Source organism: Betta splendens, chromosome 8 (genome assembly GCF_900634795.4).
Source record: "Betta splendens chromosome 8, fBetSpl5.4, whole genome shotgun sequence".
Taxonomy (NCBI): Eukaryota; Metazoa; Chordata; class Actinopteri; order Anabantiformes; family Osphronemidae; genus Betta; species Betta splendens.
Genome location: NC_040888.2, coordinates 12202895 through 12223645, shown reverse-complemented (window position 1 = coordinate 12223645; position 20751 = coordinate 12202895). Strand labels below are relative to the sequence as shown.

The 20751-nt window shown below is 40.1% G+C and overlaps 2 protein-coding genes, 1 long non-coding RNA gene and 1 other non-coding gene across 4 annotated transcripts; 2 read left to right on the top strand and 2 right to left on the bottom strand.

The window, feature by feature from the left end:
- Positions 1–44: 44 nt before the first annotated feature.
- Positions 45–5197, bottom strand: tsen54 (TSEN54 tRNA splicing endonuclease subunit). Its single transcript, XM_029159660.3, has 12 exons — positions 5041–5197; positions 4193–4351; positions 3903–3966; positions 3690–3773; positions 3488–3586; positions 3360–3412; positions 3126–3233; positions 2519–2972; positions 2266–2401; positions 2112–2172; positions 736–849; positions 45–433 (listed from the first exon to the last, which is right to left on the bottom strand). Exons 1-12 carry the CDS (start codon positions 5094–5096, stop codon positions 283–285), a joined length of 1539 nt encoding a protein of 512 aa, XP_029015493.1. The 5' UTR covers positions 5097–5197; the 3' UTR covers positions 45–282.
- Positions 5198–5905: 708 nt separating this feature from the next.
- Positions 5906–5977, bottom strand: trnat-cgu (transfer RNA threonine (anticodon CGU)). The gene has a single exon. It is a non-coding gene; the product is annotated as a tRNA-Thr (tRNA).
- Positions 5978–6008: 31 nt separating this feature from the next.
- On the top strand, positions 6009–8220 carry LOC114860788 (uncharacterized). The gene is made up of 2 exons (XR_003786679.2): positions 6009–6477; positions 7004–8220. It is a non-coding gene; the product is annotated as an uncharacterized LOC114860788 (long non-coding RNA).
- A 1523-nt stretch (positions 8221–9743) lies between these two features.
- Positions 9744–20113, top strand: LOC114860513 (polycomb protein suz12-B-like). Its single transcript, XM_029159163.3, has 17 exons — positions 9744–9863; positions 10489–10707; positions 11171–11217; positions 11335–11399; positions 13879–13947; positions 14121–14170; positions 14262–14347; positions 14435–14681; positions 15010–15112; positions 15229–15334; positions 15464–15638; positions 15731–15819; positions 16116–16259; positions 16404–16561; positions 16688–16886; positions 17128–17207; positions 17391–20113. The coding sequence occupies exons 2-17, from the start codon at positions 10539–10541 to the stop codon at positions 17824–17826; spliced, it is 2223 nt and encodes a 740-aa protein (XP_029014996.1). The 5' UTR covers positions 9744–9863; positions 10489–10538; the 3' UTR covers positions 17827–20113.
- The last annotated feature ends 638 nt before the right edge of the window (positions 20114–20751 follow it).

Below are 20751 nucleotides of genomic sequence, written 5' to 3'. Positions count from 1 at the left end.
TCTAGAGCCCAACAGGTCTTCAGGTAAAAAAATCAACAACGCACTGCAAATTTTTCCAGGCTTTAATTATAAAATAATTTTAACTTTGAACGTACATAAAAAAGCAAAAAGGTTAGTTACATTATACCAAGAACCGCAAATTGCTGAACCCATCTTTTCAATCCTTTTTTGTCACTTCTCCATTACAGATAAGTGTAGAACATGTTTGTTTGTTTTCAAACAAAGTGACTTTTAACACTTTTACAGACAAACCCTAAAGTCCTGTGTTCAAGCAGCGAGGTCTCAAGGGAACACGTCCAGGGGCAGTTGGAAGTCTTTGAAAGTGTAAAAGGAGATGTCTCCATAGTCCACCACAGCAAACACCACTGGAATGTCCCCACTCTGGAAAGTCAGCAGTTTGATAGCGCGCAGGTCTGGAACAGGACCGTCAAAACTGAGGTACAAGAGGGACGGTTCATGTAACGTTGTCAGTTGTAAATGAGACACGATGAGACAGAACACAGATAAACAAGAAGCATCAGTTTGTTAATCTACTAATTGAGAACTGAGCTCAGACGTGTTAGAGCCATTTGTCATTTCTTACATTTAGAATAATTTAGTTAACTTCAGCCGTATCACAATAAAAATCCACAGACAAAAAAGACATTCAGCTCCAACAAGTGTGAGATTAACTCTTCAGTCAGAAATCTGTTGTTTTCTTGTAAACTAATCTTGAGTAAACGCGGTAAGGCTTACCTGCACACACACATGCGGGCGTACGGTTTCCCCGGGTTACTCTTCTTAAAGTCTGCCACCGTATCAGCCTGGTAAACATTGAAACAGATCCTCCACTCATCCCCACCTTTCAACCTGAACAGACGAGGCACGTTAATGTCCAAATGACGCACCCCAGCGACAACAACGCCCCCACCCCCCTTTGTCTCACTGTTTACATGACAAACTAAGGTCCATGAAGCAGTGAGTCGAGCTCGGTTCCTAGAAAGCAGCTGCATGAGGTCACATTTCATTGCCAATATGGAAATAGAGATTTTAATTATCCAAAAAAGGAACCAAAATGTAGCAGTGCATCTTCCTTCCTGTGATTCAACACACACAGAATACGAGCTGTTAACTCATATTCTGTGTGAGCTGGTCTAAATCTGATGGACAAAATAAGCACAGCAACAAATGGAAAACAAAACATCTGACATGACAGGCGTGTCGGAGTAATTAAATAATATCCAGCCAGAACATAACAAGCTGTGAAAACTGACACTGTGCCACAACACTGGAGGCAGCTCACACATAAGCCTTCAATCAGCTACATATCTGTACATATGTATTTCCTGTGCAGTGAATACACATGACTAAATGCACAAGAACCGTGGTGATGAGAGAAATTGGATTACACAGGACGTTTCATGGTCTGTAGCGACCGCGACCTGTAAGAGCAGGTAATTTCTCTTGCTTTATTAGGACATAAATGCTGACTTACTCAGACTCGCCAAATTAAATTCAAATCCCCTTTAATAACCCATCAAATTCAACTTAACCTTTTTTATACCAGTGAAAGAATGACAAAATGCCAGCAGCGAAACTAGGTTCACGAATCCCATTCATATTCTCGAACTTCCTGTATGCACAGTTTTTCATCCTATGCCAGTTGAATATAATTTCTATTAAAACAAATAAAACACTGGCTGTATGAACACAGAAAATCAATCAATTCACTTCTTTTACGCTAAAATGCATGCTTCTCATTAACTGCACGTGAGCTTCCTGGCAAAAGCAGCTATAATAGTGAAACTGTCTGCTTCAGCTTTGATGGGGCTCAATAAATCACTACCAAAGGGAAAGACCCCCTACAAGCACCGTCCACTGCTACAGCAGTCAACACTGCTAAGGTCTGCAGAAAGGAAAAGCGAAATATTCAACCTTTAAATAAACAAATGATAGACAGTCCATTTTGTGAGAGAGCGCCAATAAATGTTCCTTTAGCAGATCCTTAGTCATGAGGAGAGTGTAATGATTTGGCCTCTCATCACACTCTAGGGTCTATAATATTAGTTTACATTAGGTATATTTGTGTCAGTGTTCAGTGACAAACATCCCAACTTCTGTTTAAGCCATACCTGGATGCTCCCTCTAGTAAATTTGTAGGTTTGATCACACTGATTTTTTCCAACAGCTCCCCTGAAGAAAAGACAAGAACACTCAGCAGTTTTCAAATTAAATGCAGAAAGAACTATTATAGTTGCTTTACAGTAACTATTGGTGGGGCCTAACCGGTAGAGATGGGCTCTCTCGGGTCATGTAAAGGAGTGACTTCTCTGTTCCACAAGTGTGCTGGTCGGCCTTTCCGCTTCGCCTCCCTCCTGGACATGAGCTCCATGTACTCTGTCCAGTTTCTGCATCGCCGAACCTGGAAGGAACATCTCTAATGATGCTTCACTTCTATGTCAATAAACAAGAATTTCTCAAATAATATACTCTGGATGTTTATGCAAACCAATTAAACATTCAGTTTTAAGCTACGGACCTCTTCATCTTTGTTGACGTCCCATCCGCGCCTCAGCTTGTCTTCCTCCCTCTTCCAGTCCTTCGAGGACATGTTGACTTTCCGCAGGTTTATTCTCTGTCTCCAGAGGGCAAAATCACACGCTCCTACAGCCAAAGCCTCAGGCAGCAGAGAGGGGTCTGGGGAGGCCAGGCAGCTAGAAAGTTGCTCCCTGGAGCCCAGATCAGGGAAAACAATGGACCTGAAGTCCCAGCGCGATGAACCAGAGGAGAGGCTGTGATCTGATCTGTGCCCTGGCTCAGGCAGAACATCTGTCATCCACCAGTTCCTGCCCTTGCCTTCATCTGCAGACCTAGTGGTAGCAGTCGAGACCCCTGGAGTCTCTGGGGAGGCTTGTGTAGATTTTTTCTCCCCTTCATGGCTGCATTCATCCTCCTCCATTCTCTCAGTATGAGATTCCCTTGCTTTCGTATGACTACGAACGCAACAAAAGATGTGTAACAGTCTGATGACGATTAATTAAGTGAAGCGACTACTACAACTGTATGCTGCTAAATGAACAAGACAGCAAAACTGTATATTAAAGTAATCAATAAGGTGTGGCTTTACACAAGGCCTGTGTCTGTACCTGGATGACAGTGTGGGGCTGGTGCTGCGTTTCCTTTTCAGTTGCCTCCCTGCACTGTCACGAGACTGAGGAAGGTTCAGCTGCCTCATGTAAGGCGATGGCTCTGAGCTATAAGAAAACAACCTCCAACAATTAGCGGATGGCAAAATCCACCCCAAAGCTACCAATACAAAATAATTATATGCAGTTATCTTTATATAAAAGACTGTGTACATTAGGCTTTAAGGTTGTTACCTGGGATTGAACCTATTCACCACATATCCAAGCCTCTTCAAATGCCCAAAAACCTTCGTGATGAAAACAAGACTTCAGTTCAGCGTTGAGCTCCACTTCCAGACTGTGTGCTAGACGACTGGCTTTACCTGATATTGCTGCAGGCTTATTGTCTTTGAGGACAAAAATCTCTCATACCCATCCTGGATGGATAGAGGCAGGTCTCTATAAAACACCTGCAGGTTTCCCTGTTAACACAGATAATATTCAGAGAAAGTCAAAAGGTAACAGCTCGCAGATGTGCTGAAATTTTAGGCATTACTTAAATTAAAGTTTTTATCTGCCACTCACACACTCCATCAGGTAAAGAGCTTCTTCAGGAAGAAGACACTGCTTAGCATTGGCAGAAAAGCCCATTGTCTGCCAGAACTTTCCCTGTGTAATTAAAGAAATACTGATTATAATAATGTATAATAAACAGTTTAAAAGAAGTGATAGAAGACTTGACTACACAGATGTCACCGGCTGAGTGTATTTGGTGCATCTGTCTGGTGTGATACGCACAGCTGGAGACTGAAGCTCCACAATCTGGTCACTTGGGATCCATATGCCCTTCACGAGATTTCCTCTAGAGTAAAATAAAAACAGACAGCGTTGATTTCCTGTCAGTGCATCACAGTCTGACTCTGTTTTACATAGTGAACATGAAAACCCAAAGAAGATGACTGTGTTTTTAAAAAATGCACTGTCCACTGTTTGAATTGTTACAGACAAGAGACTCTAGAATCCAATAGACAGATGATACATCAGTCAATGTGAACAGAGGTGGACAGGTGGAAGCTAGGTCGACTCACAGCCTCTCCACTCTCTCCTCTGATACGAGGCTCCAGTGCTCATTCAGACTCTGCTCAAGTCGCTGTCTCTGCTCGTCCGAGTCATTGGGAAAGAAGTCCTTCTGTCCTCTGACTGGGATCTTGTGACTCCTTGACCGGGCTGCAAACAGCTCAGAGGGGCTGAAATTAAAAGGAAGACATTTCACTAGAAAAATATTCCAAATCTAGCATTTTGGCAGGATTATGTTAGTTTGTCTGAACATTTTGCATTTTGCAGAGCATTATTCAACAGATTCTGTGTCCAAACAGTTAAATAAGCCATGCAGTAACCAAACCCACAGTGTTATTGTTTTGATCTAAAAATCATGTCCATTTCCTGGTAATTCTATTTTTGGAAATATTATCTGGGTTTTTCCGTGGACAAAACCAAACCACGTGACTCGGGGCATAACCAGGAACAAAATACACCAAGAAATTAAATTAAAACTTTTAAAATCCCCCATGGTTCTGTTTATGTATTTATACATTTTATAGCATTTATTCCCGTTTTCGCAAACACGCTGCAGAGGGCGACAGAGAAAAAGAACCGTACTGACACATGTTCCACTACTAAAAGTCTGTTGAAATAACAATTCTCTAACGCCTCCTGCATAAAACCCCAAAAGTTAGCAGTGTTCAGCTACGGCGCGTGCATGTACATGTAAGATACTCAGATACCAGTTCCATGAATGTGTTCCACCATGTGCATAAGCTATAAATGCTAAATATCTACGACACACCGAAAGACAGGAAAAGAAACCGCTGAGCAGAAGACTTAATAGTTTTTACTACAGCTATCGTCATGTTCTATTTACTGATTAAGTGTGTACCTTAGAATCTCATTGTACAACTTCCCTGCGGTGTCTGTCTTGTTTTGATCCGCCATCTTTGCTTGTCACTCTACTCGAACGTTCCCCTGGGTCCCGCCGCCAGTCAGGTTGAGGAACTAGAGGAAACGCGCGGCCAGTAGGGGGCGCTGTCCACTACGTACGGGTGCCTGCAATAGGTCACATGCACCAGATTTGTATAGAGAGTATTGCTTTTTATTTGAATACATTTAATCATATAGTTCGCTATTTTCTCTATAGTTAGAAGATATACGTGTTAAAAGTCAAACAGGAATTTAAAAAGCCAAAACAAGTAAAAAAAACTGTTACTATGTAGAAAATGACTAAACATGTTAAACTTATTCTGCAAAGCCTCATATCACCTTTGACGCATTTATTATTTGCTAGTGTTAATTCGTATATGTGGCATGCTCAAAAAATTGTATTTGTATTTAGACTTTTGCTTTTGCACTTCTAAAAGTGTTTAGTTACTTTTCTTAGTACTTTAGAGACCCACTCGTGTGTGTTGTAAAAGGTAAAAGTTTAATAAAAGATCTACAAAGTGACACAATCAGTGCAGAGAACATATAAATCTATGAGCTATTAACAACAGTTAATAGTAACATACTGGTAACATATCCAGATGTTTTTGAGCAATGTGGTCTTTATTTTTGAAAGGACTTTGCAATAATCATTTAGTGAGAAACATGTTGACTTTTATCCATTTTAGCAGGATAAATGAAGTGACTAGTAACTCTTTTAATGTTAGAGACAGCAGCAGTTGGAGATAGCAACTATACCTCCAAGTCATTTAGAGAGTATTTTATTTCATGAAATAAGACAAAAGAATTGATTCCCGGCAGCCCATAGGCACGGACGGGGTTCGAACCCGCGATCTTCGGTTTACGAGACCGACGCCTTACCACTTGGCCACCGCGCCTGGTAATGTAAAATAAGCTGAATATCGTAATTTGAGTCATTTATTACTTTTCCTGTGATTTCGTTTACAATTTGGGAAGCTACCATTATACGCTATTACCTGCTTTACGTAAATATAGCAAGGAACCATTTCCCGACAAGGCAAAAAGACATTAAATGAAACTGCATCGTGATGGAATGCTCTGAAGTACCGAATATTGTAACAGTTCAATAAATCTATTAGGGAATATTACATCAAATTTCCAAGATTTTCAACTACTAACGCTAAATGTCGAAATAACACCGGGAGCACGAGCCGCTACAGACGACACGGGAACAGAAGAGGAAATGCTGAGAGACAGCGACACCCGGAAGTAGCCGAAAAGGTTCACATAGCAGATTGGATTTCATCTCTGGTTTAAATATGGTCGCTGCAGATGAAACACGATGATGTGAAAGTTACATGTTCATGTATCGGATGGTGGTGAGACTGTGGTCCTAAGTGTTAAATGAGTTCATGCTGTAAGTAATTCGACTTTTAAAAGTCCGCTTCGGTGCGAGATCCAAGCCTGGCAAGCTAACCTAAATCGTTAGCGTGTTAGCTTCCGGTGTTTTTGTTAATATCTGTTAATATTATGTGCAGACATTAAAAATGTAATTGGAATAATAGTTTACACACAGAACACACAGAACTAACCATGCAAATATAGTGTTTCATTTACCTGTTTATCAGCTGTATGTAGTAACAACGTTATGCATTGTGGTATTCACTCAAGAGAAGCTTATTACTGATTATTTAACTTAAATATATATTTATTACAAATTTAGATTGTCACTGTAGGCATTTTTTTATCTGGCAACAAATAAGTTCATTTAAACACCAGCTGCTTCTACTTGAAACACAGCAATAAAGCCTGACTACAGTGATTTAGTCCTTTTTCTAACAATACAGAGTAATATTTATAAAATTTAAAAATGTACAACATGCATTGTTGTAACACATTACTCAGTACTGTGTATGTCACTGTGTCCTGTGTTTGTGTTGCAGTCTTGTGGTTTGAGCCCCCCTGTCTGCTTCATCATGCCACTGGTAGTGGATGCTGTGTGGGCATTGTGGAGCATTGGAGCTGGTGTCTATGACTACTTCCACACCAGTGCCATGGAAGAGAGGATTCACACACTGGAAAACGTCCTCTCCATCCACCAGTTTGTGATCGCGGTCCTTTCAGCTGGTCTTATCCTGCTCATGACGTACATACTGTGGAGAAAACACTAAAACCTCACTGACCTGGGAACCCACTTGATGAAAGGATATCTTTGTTTTAATCAAAGCACTAAAAAGAGAAATATATGGGCTCAGACCTGTTTAAGTAAAGGTCAAGCATGCTCAGTAACGCCCCAGATGAAGTCAAGGGCACTGATTTGGAACAAAGCAAGGAACATACTTGTTAGAAGATGTGTTGCTTAACTTGTCATGTGGCTTCTGGTTGCACCTGATTGTCTGCCTGTGTCTGTGTTTTGTTTGTGTAACTGGTTTAAAATAATGTTTACAGAGTTTCTAAACATAACTTTGCACTTACTGTATTGCCAAGCTTAAAGGAGTTTATTGTCTAGAAGAAGCTTCTTGATTTACTGTATACCATTATTTGAAACATCCCAGTATGTCCTGAAGGATAACAATGTTTAGTTGTTGTTGATGACAATTTGTTTCTAAAACGCTAAGGAGTTTATGAGAGTTAACCATCTGCTTTGTTACAGAAGCCAAGTCTGCCTGCAGTTACTAGTAGTTTTTTAAGTGTAATTGCTAAATCACAACATATTTACCTCAAGATAAATTGTTTTCTTGTTATTTTGTTACAAATGACAGGTTAATTTGATCTAAGGTCACTTATTTTCTAGACTAGTCAGATTGGGTTGTGTGTAGTTAGTTTACACTAATGTAACATATGTTAAAACTATTTTAATAATGTGTTTAAATCTTATATCAATTTGTAAAACATACTAAGTAACAATGAAAAGATACAGGTATGTGTTTCCTTTGTATCTATACATCAAATTTGTCTAACCGCTTTCTGTCTTATTATGTTAATCAAATTTATGTTCGGGGAAGTTATATGGAGACACTAGGGATACATTATTATTGTCACTGACAATGGCATTCATGTTTGCATACTTTGTAGCTTCCTGTATGAGAAGATTTGCCAACAACGTTTAACACGTAACAATTTATTAGGAAAACAGAATAAAGATGTTTTGTCTAACTGAGTCTGATCATTGTCAGTTTTCTTCTATTTGCTAACACTGCTCAGTTTGTGTCATCTATATGTTAGTTACTTAGTGAGTAAAGTGTGACTGGGTTTTATTTAGTGTCAGTCACTGTTCCACTGTTGTAGCTGTTAATGTTGTAAGATTCATTGCTATCCTACTAATGAAGGTAATATTGAATAATCAGTAAAAACAGATGTCATTTTGTCACATATTCACATATATGTAAAATACCTTTAAATTGCGTGCAGATAATAAAAAAAATGTTTTATTTATGTTACTACAAGTCTTGGTCTGTTTATGCATATAGTAAATTCCAGTCTTAAAATCTAACCTCAGAAGACGATAACAGCAATTTCCTCGGTCAATGTTTGCGAGTTAGATATATTTCGCAGCTAAGTAACACAGTGGAAATATATCACTAGTGTGTCGGATCAAGTGCTAGAGCTATTTTAGTCGTGTGTGTTTCGAGGTCAGCGGTTTAGTCATGTGCAGGCAGTACAGTGTTCATGTTCTGTAACAGCATGAGAGGATGACATGTGCCATCTCTCTTAACCACACAAGTAAAGATTTAAAAGGTTGTTCCACAGAACTGACAGCCATTCATGTATATAAACTGCAATTCCTCAGTCAGTAGTTTATCCTTCCAAATGCATTATATTATTCATGACTTTATATTTTGAGCTGTGTCTCAACGAAGAGTCACACAGCTATGCAAAAAAGTAAGTCATTCTCCAGCAGTTTAATTCAGTATTCTGAGCAGTGACTTGTGTTAAGAAAGACTAGATAATTTAAATGTCAAATATATCTGCTGGCCCTACATTGTGAAATATGACTTTATTTCACAGCTGTTTAGACTACAAGGTACATTTCAGTTTGCAGAAATAAGGACTTTTGGAAGCCAAAGGTAGTTTTTCTGCTGTGGCAATATGGCTTCACTTGGTAGAACTGTGGTACATGATGAAACTGTCAAATTACTTATTCAGCAGCAATACTTAATGCATTTTCACTGTTACCTAGAAGAACGGGTTACGCTTAAGGCTGAAGTTCCTGGATACATAGATGGACTGTTAGTCCACTACTCTTCTGTTGATGGGCACATTACTAGTATAATTCGACATCAAGCCACATTTGTTTCATGTACAACAACAATGATAAATGTCAACATAATAGTTAACATGATGGATATATAACGTTTGAAGTAAAGACTAGCAGAATGAAGCATGGCATAAAATAAAGGACATATTTGTATATTTTCATCAATGCACAAATTTCAAAATATTTTAAAGAACTTGAATAAATGTATTAAATTCCTTTGTCTGTGCCTATCGTGTGCATCTCTATGCTTACATAGACCGTGCTGCAGGCGGCAAATGTACCTCAGAGACCATGCAATAATCTCACCTATTACGTCGCGTGGTTAAACAAACACGCACTTTGATTGGCTAGGACTTCTTGAAGGCGGGATCTTTAACCAGAGTGGAAGTTTCCACCTACCTTCATCAAGCATTTGAAGTTAGGCCAAAGGAAGCGGAAGTCCGCCGGGATGGTGCTTCAAAATTAAAGCATGCAATTGGCAAAAATAACTTATTCTAGATTCATCTGTTACGTGCAATGAATCGGAGATGATAGATGGTTTCATGGTAATTATTTTCTTCTGTCATTTACTATCTATGGTATAGTACACGCACATGGAACGCTTTTGTATTGTAATTTGACTTTATTTTAGAAAATACCGGAAAACTGTATTTTCTAGTTTCTTTAACTAGAATCGCTTAACTAACTTAGCAGTAGTTGCTGGGAAGAAATAATGTGTATACTGGATGAATGTGTTCCAGCTCAACCACGGGAACAGCCCGGCGTTTTGAGTTCAGTCAGTTCTAAGGTGGACGTGTCTTCCATATTCGTAATTGGTGAAATCTGAGAGCCAGACAATGTTAGCCAGTTAGCCCGGGGTTGCTGCTAGCTGGCTAAGGAAGTTAGCCAGTTAGCTAGAAGATCGCGTCAGCTTGCCGGAGGCTGTTCTCTTGTTTCGCGCATTTCAAGTCTCCTCACCGACGTCTGTGTGTAAAATCGGCAACGCTACGTGACCGAAAGCGTTAGACTGTATCGTCACTAATGTATAATATAAAGGAATGAGCCACCCATAGCCAGCCTTTAAAATGAGGACTCAACACTGTTTGAGCTGAGCGGCTGGTTTTCCTCCAACGCTGCTCTTTTGTTTTGACAAAGGAAGAGGACCTGAATTTCTTTCTTTTATTACACCAGTTCGCGTCTGGTGGAGGGGCAGTTTCTTTTGCCCCTTTCTAGTTTTGGCAATGGCTCCACACAAGCAGAGTTCCTCAGGTGGAAGCCACTCAGTGGGTTTAGGTCCTGGAGGAAAAGCCAACGGGTTACACCAGTCGTCTTCTGCTATGGCTGCAGCGAAGAAGCCCAACATGCAACTCGTCCAAGCCGACCACGAGTTGTTTCTGCAGGCCTTCGAAAGTAAGTTGCTGCTGTCACCAAGTCTCACGTTCAGTGGTATCGATGTAAGAGCTTAAATCAAGGCCCCACGAAGCTTTAAAGCGGTCATGTCAACGGCGAGAAGAGGGTTTGCACAGCAGGAGGAATAGATCAGATTACTCAGATTTACATGGGCGAGTCATATCCTTGTGATTCCCTGCATTCAGATTTTTGACATACGGTATTTAGCCACTTTAATATAAATCACTGTTGTATTGCTGTTAAAGTGCCCAGTACACAATACACATTATAAAATCAAACACAGGAACAAAAAGGTTTCCAGATAAAGTTTTGTCCGACCATTAATCAGATCTCTAGAAGAGTGTAATTGAACACCTAATTGATTTTGATAAGAGTACTGAGCAGATCATCATCTTCTCTCCTAAGCTCCTATGCTTATCTGTGACTTTTCAATTTAAATGATCATTGCCACATTAATCCACAGAACCAACCCAGATATACCGGTTCCTCCGCACCAGGAACTTGATCGCTGTGAGTGTTTTTGAAACTACTCCCATTATTAATTTTACGTTTTAAGTCACAAAGCTCACATCTTAGATTGTTGAATTAACACACCATGTTATAATATGTCTCTCTGTCATGTTTCAGCCTATATTTTTGCACAGGACACTCACCTACATGTCTCACAGAAACTCAAGGACCAACGTCAGAAGGTAAAATGACCTTTTTAAAGTTATGTGGTTTTGTGTCATTCATGTTTCAAAGGTTTAGGCTTTGATGCTTTGTTAGACTGTGTTAGACTGAAACGTTTGATTATCGGTAAACAGGTCATTCATTTTCGTGAGTGAAAGTTAGTTGGTGTATGTGGGGGCTGGCAGGTTCAGTTAAAGCTGAGATAGGAGAGACGCTTTCAGTTGAGCTGTTTTGCATATAGACACTACACAAAAAAAAGGTCCTGCTGATGCACATGGTGCGAACTGAGGGTTAGTCTTAACTAAGAGCATGTGTTAAAATACAGGAAGCCCTGCCTGTTGTTGTTATTATATTGAATTTATGTAGCTGGAACCATTGTATCTGCTAGTATTTGTTTAACTTAAAATAAAACCCTGTCTGTGTTGCTAAAAGCAGTGTCCCTTTAACATTCTTGGGCATTGTACTGTAAGATTTCAGTACTGCGTTGCCAATAATCTGTGACTGCATTACATTCAACTTTCTCATCATAACACTTTTAGAAAGGAAAGCTAAATGTGTAAAAATTGTGTCTACAGGTTCTGTCTTATACATAACTAATTTGAATTAAAATATTTGCAGCACTGCAGCCAGTCTGTATTTCAGATATCACTAAAATGTGATAACACATTTGGGGAGTTTATGTTTTGCCTTATTTGGGCATGAACTCAACAGACTGTTACTGTTCTTCTCTACAGTACAGTAAGATGTCTCCTTTATTCTGGACTTGATTGAAGCGTGGAAATGGCAACCGTTAGAATTTGTGTTATTCCTTATTTGAGGTGGAATTAGTGAACAAGGTGACGTGTCTTCCGCTGCTCAGCTCAGTTTCACTTTCTGCTGAACCCATTATGCTTCAGTCACATGAAACGCTGCTTGTGATCTACGATAAATAACAAGGCAGCTCTGCTATTTTAACTATCCACAAAACATGATCCACTTACTACTGTACGCTAACGGAGCAGGATGTGCATCCAAAACCTTGGTTGCTCTTATGTTTTTTTGAAATTGAGCAGACACATGTTGATGTTGCCCATACAAAGCTCTCTGACCTTTTACAGTAACTCTCAGTTTTTGCAAAGTTTCCTGAGCAGTTACTAAGCAGTAACTACTAGTTTCTCTCTAGTCCAGCTTTGAGAATTGGTTCATTCTCAAGAGATTTTTTCTTGCACTACAAAGAGTATTAGTGTTTATAAACAGTGATGTAATCAGACCTAGAACATATTGTCTTGGTGAGTAATGTTGCACTGCTTTAAAGAAAAATTAAATCAGCAAGGCTTTTAAATACTGTGCTAGGGGAAACATCACGTAGGGGGTTTGAATCGCAGTAGAAATGATTGTTCTACTTATTGAACACAGCCTAAAGATGCATGATTTTTGTCCTTTGTTCTGTAAAGCCTCACACATGTTTCCAGTTATTCTGGCTTATTAGACCTCTGCTCAGGTGGCAGTTGGACAGAACATTGATTTATGTGAAGCCGTCAAAGTTGGTGTACTAATGAGGGACCCAAAACTTTACCATTAAACTGCTTATTTAAGCCACACGATGTGCAGTTCAGTGCAGCACATGAACCAACATAGTTCAAATGCCTGTCCCTCAAACTAAACACAAACAATACAAGCTAGTAAACACACCACATTTAATGTGGTACTGTCTCTGCCACACAAGGCCGTGATGAAAACCTGACGCAATCATCTTGACTATTGCTGCTGCTGCTGCTGCTGCTGCTGCTGCTGCTGCTGCTGCTGAATATTTCAAGAATGGTGCTGATAAACCACCTGCTGCTAATGTTCATTGCATAACAAATTATTGTACACAAACTGTGTGTATACTATATACAAATGACAAGTTCTTCAGTTTTATCATACACTGCAACATGACACCTTTGCAGTTACAGGAAATCCTACACATTTGATAGTACAAACATTGAATCATGTGACTGACAAGTGATTAGGTATTACTTATTGTCCAATATACACTTGACATTGTAAGAACATGGTTTTTATCTGTAAAGAATGAATGTTCTGTAGCCAAAGGGAAAGTTATCTGGAATCTGAGCAAAGCTAGATGATGGTTTCGAAGCACCACACAAATATCCACTTTAATCAAAAAGACAGAAGGCATCACCACAAGTTGTAAACAAGCAGTAAGCTAACGAGAACAGAAGAAGGCCACAAAAGTCCTGGAATAAAACGTTTTATGGACTGAGGAAACCAAGATTAGCATCTACCAGTGTAATGATAGTAGAAGGTTAGGATCCAAACCATACAAACTCATCTGTGAAGCTGATGCACTGTCATAGCTGCTTCTGGAAAAGGCCAACTAGTCTGTATTGAAGCTTTAGTTCATAATGCTAGCCACAGGGTGAACTGGTTATGTATGTGTTTTGTCAGCTGTGTACAGGCCAGTATTGGCTGATGGTTGAGAGGTTGCTAACTGCTGTGCTTTGTCTGTATGTTCAGGAAAAACGTCAGGGTTGATAATCTGCTGTTCAAAGTGGAGAAGATGAGGGGAGAACAGGAGACTCAGAGGTAAACACTCTACGAGGCCTATGGTTTAATGTAATTAGCTGAATGTTTTCATGTTGCTCTGTTCGGCCATATAACTACTGCAGCTTATGTATATTACAACCAGTCGATCTTTCATTCATCTGTTTGCAATTAAAATAGAAGTTGAAGTTTCTTCTGTTTCTTCTATTCTGCAGCTTGGCCTCAAATCTGCAACTCACCTTTACTGGTTTCTTTCATAAAGCTGGTAAGGTGGTTCTCATTAGCCTTTTTTGTTTTTCATATTTTTACTGATTGAGCAAAAAACATTACTCTGGTTTGTGCTATTGTGTTTTCAGGGAAGTCGTCTCAGAACTGTGAGAATGAGCAGAACTCTGTGACTCTGGAGGTGCTGCTGGTCAAAGTGTGCCACAAGAAAAGAAAGGTTTGTGTGTGGTTATGTGATATTCTGTTGTCTGGTGGCAACAGCAAAATTGGTTTTCGCATTAAGTTGTCATCCCCTCACATCCAGGATGTAAGCTGCCCAGTGAAGCAGGTCCCCACAGGGAAGAAACAGGTTCCCCTGAACCCAGACACAAGCGTTGGAGTCCAAGCAAAGCCAGGGTCTTTTCCCTCTCTGCTCGTCCCCAGCATCGAGTTTGAACCCAGCAACTCACACATGGTGAAATCTTACTCACTGCTCTTCAGAGTATCAAGGCCTGGGTACCCTCACACACCAATCAACAGTCTGACCAATGGAGAGAATCACCGCAGCAGAGGTGAGTAGATATCTGGAATAAAGACAAATCAATTGTGACTGCTGTGGAACCTCAATGTAATGAAAACCTTCTGTGGAAACCTCCCCAGTTTTACTGGGAATGTTGTGAATATTTAACAGTCGAATTGACACAAGGGCCAGAGCTGGAAAAAATGTCCTGGCTGATTTTCTTTTTCCAGTCATTGTGTTATTCCACCTCACTCACTGATATCTGTCTGTCTTGGCTGGCTTTTCCAGAGTGAGTTTAAATTATTATGGCCCATCATGGCCCTGTGTGATGGAGTAGGCGTGCATGTGGTTATGTGTGTGTGTGTGTTTGTGTGTTTCAGATTTTACAGAGGAAGTGGTAAACAGGAAGAGGCGGAGCTCCTCGCTCAGGGAGGAGGGAGAAACCACATTTGTAGCTCAGATGACAGTCTTTGATAAAAACAGGTGAAAATCAGCTGCACAATCTGATATCCAGTGTTTGTCTATTGTGAATGTTTATACGCACAGAGAAGTCTGTTTAATTTGGTATCTTATAGGAACAAATGTGTGTTTGTCTGCAGACGCCTACAGTTGTTAGATGGGGAATATGAGGTATCAATGCAAGAGATGGAGGAGTGTCCTGTCAATAAGAAGAGGGCGACATGGGAGACAATCCTGGATGGAAAGGTACCTCCACTGTTATCTTGTACATCGAGTGTTGGGGCAGCGGTTTTCACTTAATCAATATGTTAAATTGAAATAAAGCAAACCTATTCATCTCATGTTATTAACGTAGTCAAACTTGTCTTTGTGTAGTGTCTTCCTCCATTCGAGAGTTTCTCTCAGGGTCCCACCCTGCAGTTCACCCTGCGCTGGATCAGTGATTCCTCTGACCTCTCCACTGCACCTGTGGCTAAACCTCTTGCCACCCGCAACACCGAGACGAATCAGGACACCAGACCTAGCACCTTAAGAGCAACACACACACAGAGTAAGCAAGCACCAGCAGGAATACCATTTGGTAAGGTTTAATCTGTCTTTAACCTGTTGGATAGTGATCCTCATTTACTCTTGATGCTGCAGCTGTTAAAGAATCTATAAACGCAGACATGCAAACAAGAAGAGAACAAGTCCTTGCAGAGCCCAGACATAAACTACGCATCTTTTACCAGGTCAGTCTCACATAGAATTAGCATGACTTGACACATTTGGTTCTTTATTGTAGGTCAGGGCTCCATCAACTGTTTGATGTGTTCAGTTTCACACAGTGGTAAAAGATTAAATGTTTAAATCGGTCTTTTTTATTAATACTTTAAGTTAATGTTATAGAGTTGACCTATTGCCACTAAGGACTGACTTTTAAATCAGTAGCTGCCATTACTGGCTCGCTCTCTTTCTGCACAACTATTGTTCAACCAGCAAATATGAAATCCTCCTTATGTCGCTTATTCTCTGTTTCTCTGTACAGTTCCAGTACAACCACAACACTCGGCAGCAAACTGAGGCCAGAGATGACCTCCACTGTCCCTGGTGTACGCTGAACTGCAGGAAGCTGTACAGTCTGCTCAAACACCTCAAGCTGTCCCACTCCCGTTTCATCTTCAACTACGTGGTTAGTGAGGCTCAAACTGAGAACAATAAAGCTTTTCAGTATCTGGAAAAAAATTAAACCAATTTAGATTAGGTTTGATTTGAAATTGGATTCCACTGCAGTTTGGTATGATGTTTCACACAATTTTTCTGTGATCTTTGGCAGCCCCATCCGAAAGGAGCAAAGGTCGAGGTGTCCATAAACGAGTGTTATGATGGTTCATATGCAGGAAATCCCCAAGACATCCACAACCAGCCGGGTTTTGCCTTCAGCAGGAACGGACCTGTCAAAAGAACTGCTGTCACGCATGTCTTAGTGTGCAGGTACCACACATTCCCAAACAAAAATGATAATTTATTACAGTTGTTTTTAGATCAGTTACCTAAAAAAGTGTTCCAAGAATTCACACAGCTAAAGCTCCTTTCCATGTTTTCCTTTTCCTCGAGCAGACCGAAGAGGACAAAGCCGAGTCTGTCGGAGTTTTTGGAGTCGGAGGACGGCGAGCGTGAGCAGCAGAGGACGTACATCAGTGGACACAACCGCCTCTACTTCCACAGTGACAGCTGTGTGCCACTTCGGCCCCAGGAAATGGAAATGGACAGTGAAGATGAGAGGGACCCCGACTGGCTTAAAGAGAAAACAGCCAAGGTTAGTTTATAGCAGAACAAACAACGTGCTTTTACAACTCTGCCTTTTGTGTCTTGCCCAAGAGCACCAATCCTATGATTAGGGGGCAAATGCTGTACCTCATTGACCAATGCTGCTCCTAAACATGATTCTAACTGTGGCAATTATTGTTGTGCAGAAACAAATAGCTCACATCAAACTTAACATCATGAAAATATGCTTTAGTATAAAGACTGAAGTCTGACTTCTCTCCTCTCTGCAGCAAATCGAGGACTTTACAGATGTTAATGAGGGGGAGAAGGAAATCATGAAGCTGTGGAACCTGCATGTGATGAAGCATGGGTGTGTATGAAGTAGCGAACTCAGGAGGTTTCTATTAAATGTGTGTCATCAATGTACAAGATGTTTGACACAAAAACATACCAGTCAGTTATAAAAAATGTGCTTTTGCCTGAGAAGGAAATAAAGTAGTAGTAAACGGTCTTTTTGCATCAATCACACTGACTCTTTTGTCTTCCCTTCCAGTTTTATAGCGGACAACCAGATGAACGAGGCCTGTCTGCTCTTTGCTGAACATCATGGCAGCTACATTGTCAAACAAAACCTCTGCCGTAACTTCCTGCTGCACCTGGTCAGCATGCACGACTTCAACTTGGTCAGCACTCTCACCATCGACCGGGCCATGTCCCGACTCCGCCTGATCCAGAGCCAGGGTGCTCAGCGCGACAAAGGCAGAGAGGAGGAGGAGGAGGAGGAGGAGGACTGGGAGACTGCTGTGGAGTCCCAACCAGAGCTAGATCCTGATCCTGATCCCGATCCATCAGAGTACACACCCTGTAGTGATGAGAATAGCAACAGCTGCCTGGAGACTGGAAACCAGCAAGCAAAAGAGAACAGAGCAGTGATGGAACAACCACCCACTAAGCAGAAACTGTGCAGCTCTGGTTCAGTTTTAAACTGACTGTTCCTTCAGAGTTGTAAACTTCAAAAACACAACTTTAGTCTGGAAAGTCAGCTACAGCCGAACAAACAGGTCTAAAAAATACTCCAATTACTGCAGGGATGATGTTTTCAAGGGCAGAATACGCAAGAAACAAAATGAACTTTGAGTGTTTTTCTTTTTCACACTCGTAGATCAGATGCCTCGGACCCATTCACCGTGTCATAGCACATCATGGAGGAAGAGAAAACTTGAAGGCTTCTTTTTTTTTTTTTTTTTTTTAAATGGTGACTTTCTGCTTTTTCCTGTGTCCTGATAGAGACTGTGGGTGTATACAAAACTATGGAGCAAGCACAAAATAAATTCAGCTCTTGATCTGGATTTGTAAGAGCAGAGTGAAGAATCTCTTGGTCTCAATACTGAAAAATAGTTTTTCAAAACTTCTCATGATTTCTTTAGTAAACTTCAGTGTGTATTAAAGGAGCATGGTAGCTAATGCTAAAGTGTTTATTAGCTGGACGACAGTCTGACACTAGCAGGTGTCCTATCCAGGTCCTGCTGATTCTTTGAGGCCCTCCTTCGCATCCTCCAGGATCAGACTTGTCCATTCATTCGGTTTTGTGCTTATTCCATAGTTTTGGCTCTAAATTGTAAACAGGATTATTTTTGTCTTCCTCAGTGTGAATGACAATTGCTGAGCTTCATCACATGCTCAGCTACACCAAAGGTTTACATGCACAATGTCAGTAACGGGTCCAATTTGATTGCTCCCCATCTGTACCCACCCTACCACTATTCTATACTGTTTATTCTCATGGTGACTATAGAACTGCTTTGGTATTTGGTGTCTGAGTCCTTGATTAGATGCCATTGTGGCCAACACTAGGCACTCACTGATTTCTTTCTTTAAGTGTCATACCAGTGTTTACAATATGCTGAGGAACGTAGGACTGGATTAAAAACCAAAACAATCACAACAGGGACACTACTGTGCATGCGTACACACTGTATTCCCAGTACAGTTTGTACAAATGGTGCTACAACTTTCATTTCTTCAGACACTTGGATATTTTTAAACATCTCAATTTCTTTACTACTAGTACTCACAAAGTCCAAGGTGCATTTATAAAACCAGCTCAGTGTTGTCCTCCTGGTGCTACTTCATCACCTCCACTCAGCTGCAGGACCATAGATAAACTGCGTTCGACTTCATGAATCACTTTCTTTTTGAAAACCTCAGATGAAGAAAGCTGAATTTCTTTTGCCAGTACCTAACTTGCTTCAAAAAAGCACAGCCACCTTTTGTAAATGTGGACCCAACATGGGCTAAAGTGTGTGGGACATGTCTAGCACGTTTGTCACAGCAGTTACTGAATATTATGCGCTGCTTTGTTATTGTAAGAAACTGATGCTTCTAAAAACAGTTCTTTTTACGCTGTTTTACCGATTTTTTTACTGACAAATTTACGGAATAATGGGTAAAAACATTGATTAAGTCCACATCTTCAAAGGAGGCTGAGCACAGGTCGAAGCGCAAGCCCAACAGTAAGTGAATTTATAACTTATTTTATTTTTGTTTTGTCTCTCAGTTGGTTCTTTGCTTTTGTCTCGTCCTTGACGTTGCTGTGCCTGTTTGCTGCACCTGTCATGTAAAATAGACTCTGTCAATGTGTAAAATAGCTTTTCAATATGGTTTTGGAAACCTGAACATCATCTTGGAGGTTGTCTTAGTTTACAGACCAAAGGGGCTGAAATTGCTGCAGATGTCTTTGTTCTTATTTCATTTCCTGTAGAAATATGTCATTTTTGTAAAATAATAATCATAAAAAAAGAAAGATTTCTGCAAATCTCCTTCAACATTCTCCAAACATCTTCAATTAACCTTCGTTTGGCACTGGTAGCACATGAATTATGATGCAGCATCTTGACTGAATGCATTTAAGTTCTACTACATCACTTTGAACAGCTCTTGCACAAGTAATGAGTTTTACCAAGAATGTTTGGATTAATTATTTGCAATTTCTGATATTATTCTCCCGCTGTTTAAAAAGCTTTAGCTCAGCCAGAAGCCTCTGACTGAACCAGTGAGTAGGAGTCTGGTTTCCTGGGGGTTTTTCAGAGCTGTTTGGTTCATGTGTATCATGCAGAGCACTTTTCTGTTGTTCATTCACAAGAGACCAGCAGCATTTTGCACAAGAAGTGAAGAGCCATGACAACAAAACACTTTTCTTTAACAATGATGTAAAACCGGTGAGACATCTTGACTTGAGTCAGTGTGGTTTTCTATTAAAAGAGCAATTTTGTATTATTGTGCACCATGTGATTTATTTCTAAAAGTAAAAATAAACTGCACAAAGTATTTTTATATATTTTATATATAATTTTTTTGTACCTTATTAACACTACATAGCATTACAGCATTGCTTTTTTATTGTTTTTCTGACTGAATACATTACATACAGTCTGTGAAGCTGAAACGCTGTCTCATGACAACTGGCAAACCCAGTGGTTCATTAAGACAAACAGGCTCACAGTAACTGACTATTTTATATTAAACATTTAATGTCTGAAGTGTTAAGCTTTGACCAGAAGATGTCACTATTTTAACTGATTGTCTTTTAGTTCACTTGTTTTTTTATATGTCCTGATAGAAGAACATTTAGTTTGTGTCTGATTAAATCTACCAGCATCTGGAATCAGCCAAGGTTTAACATCCTCAAAATACTGATGAAGACTAGCAGTGAATTTAGTATCCATAAACAAGTTTGTTAAAGCTAAAGAAGAGATGCTGGGTACATGTTTGGATTCAGGTCATTACTTCCCATTAATTATGAGACTTGTTTAAAGATGACTAATCATAAATTAAAAAAAATAATAATTTTAAACACTTTAACTTTCAGTGAAGCTCCTCATTTAGGTTGCAGCTGTGTCTTTAAACATGTCAGT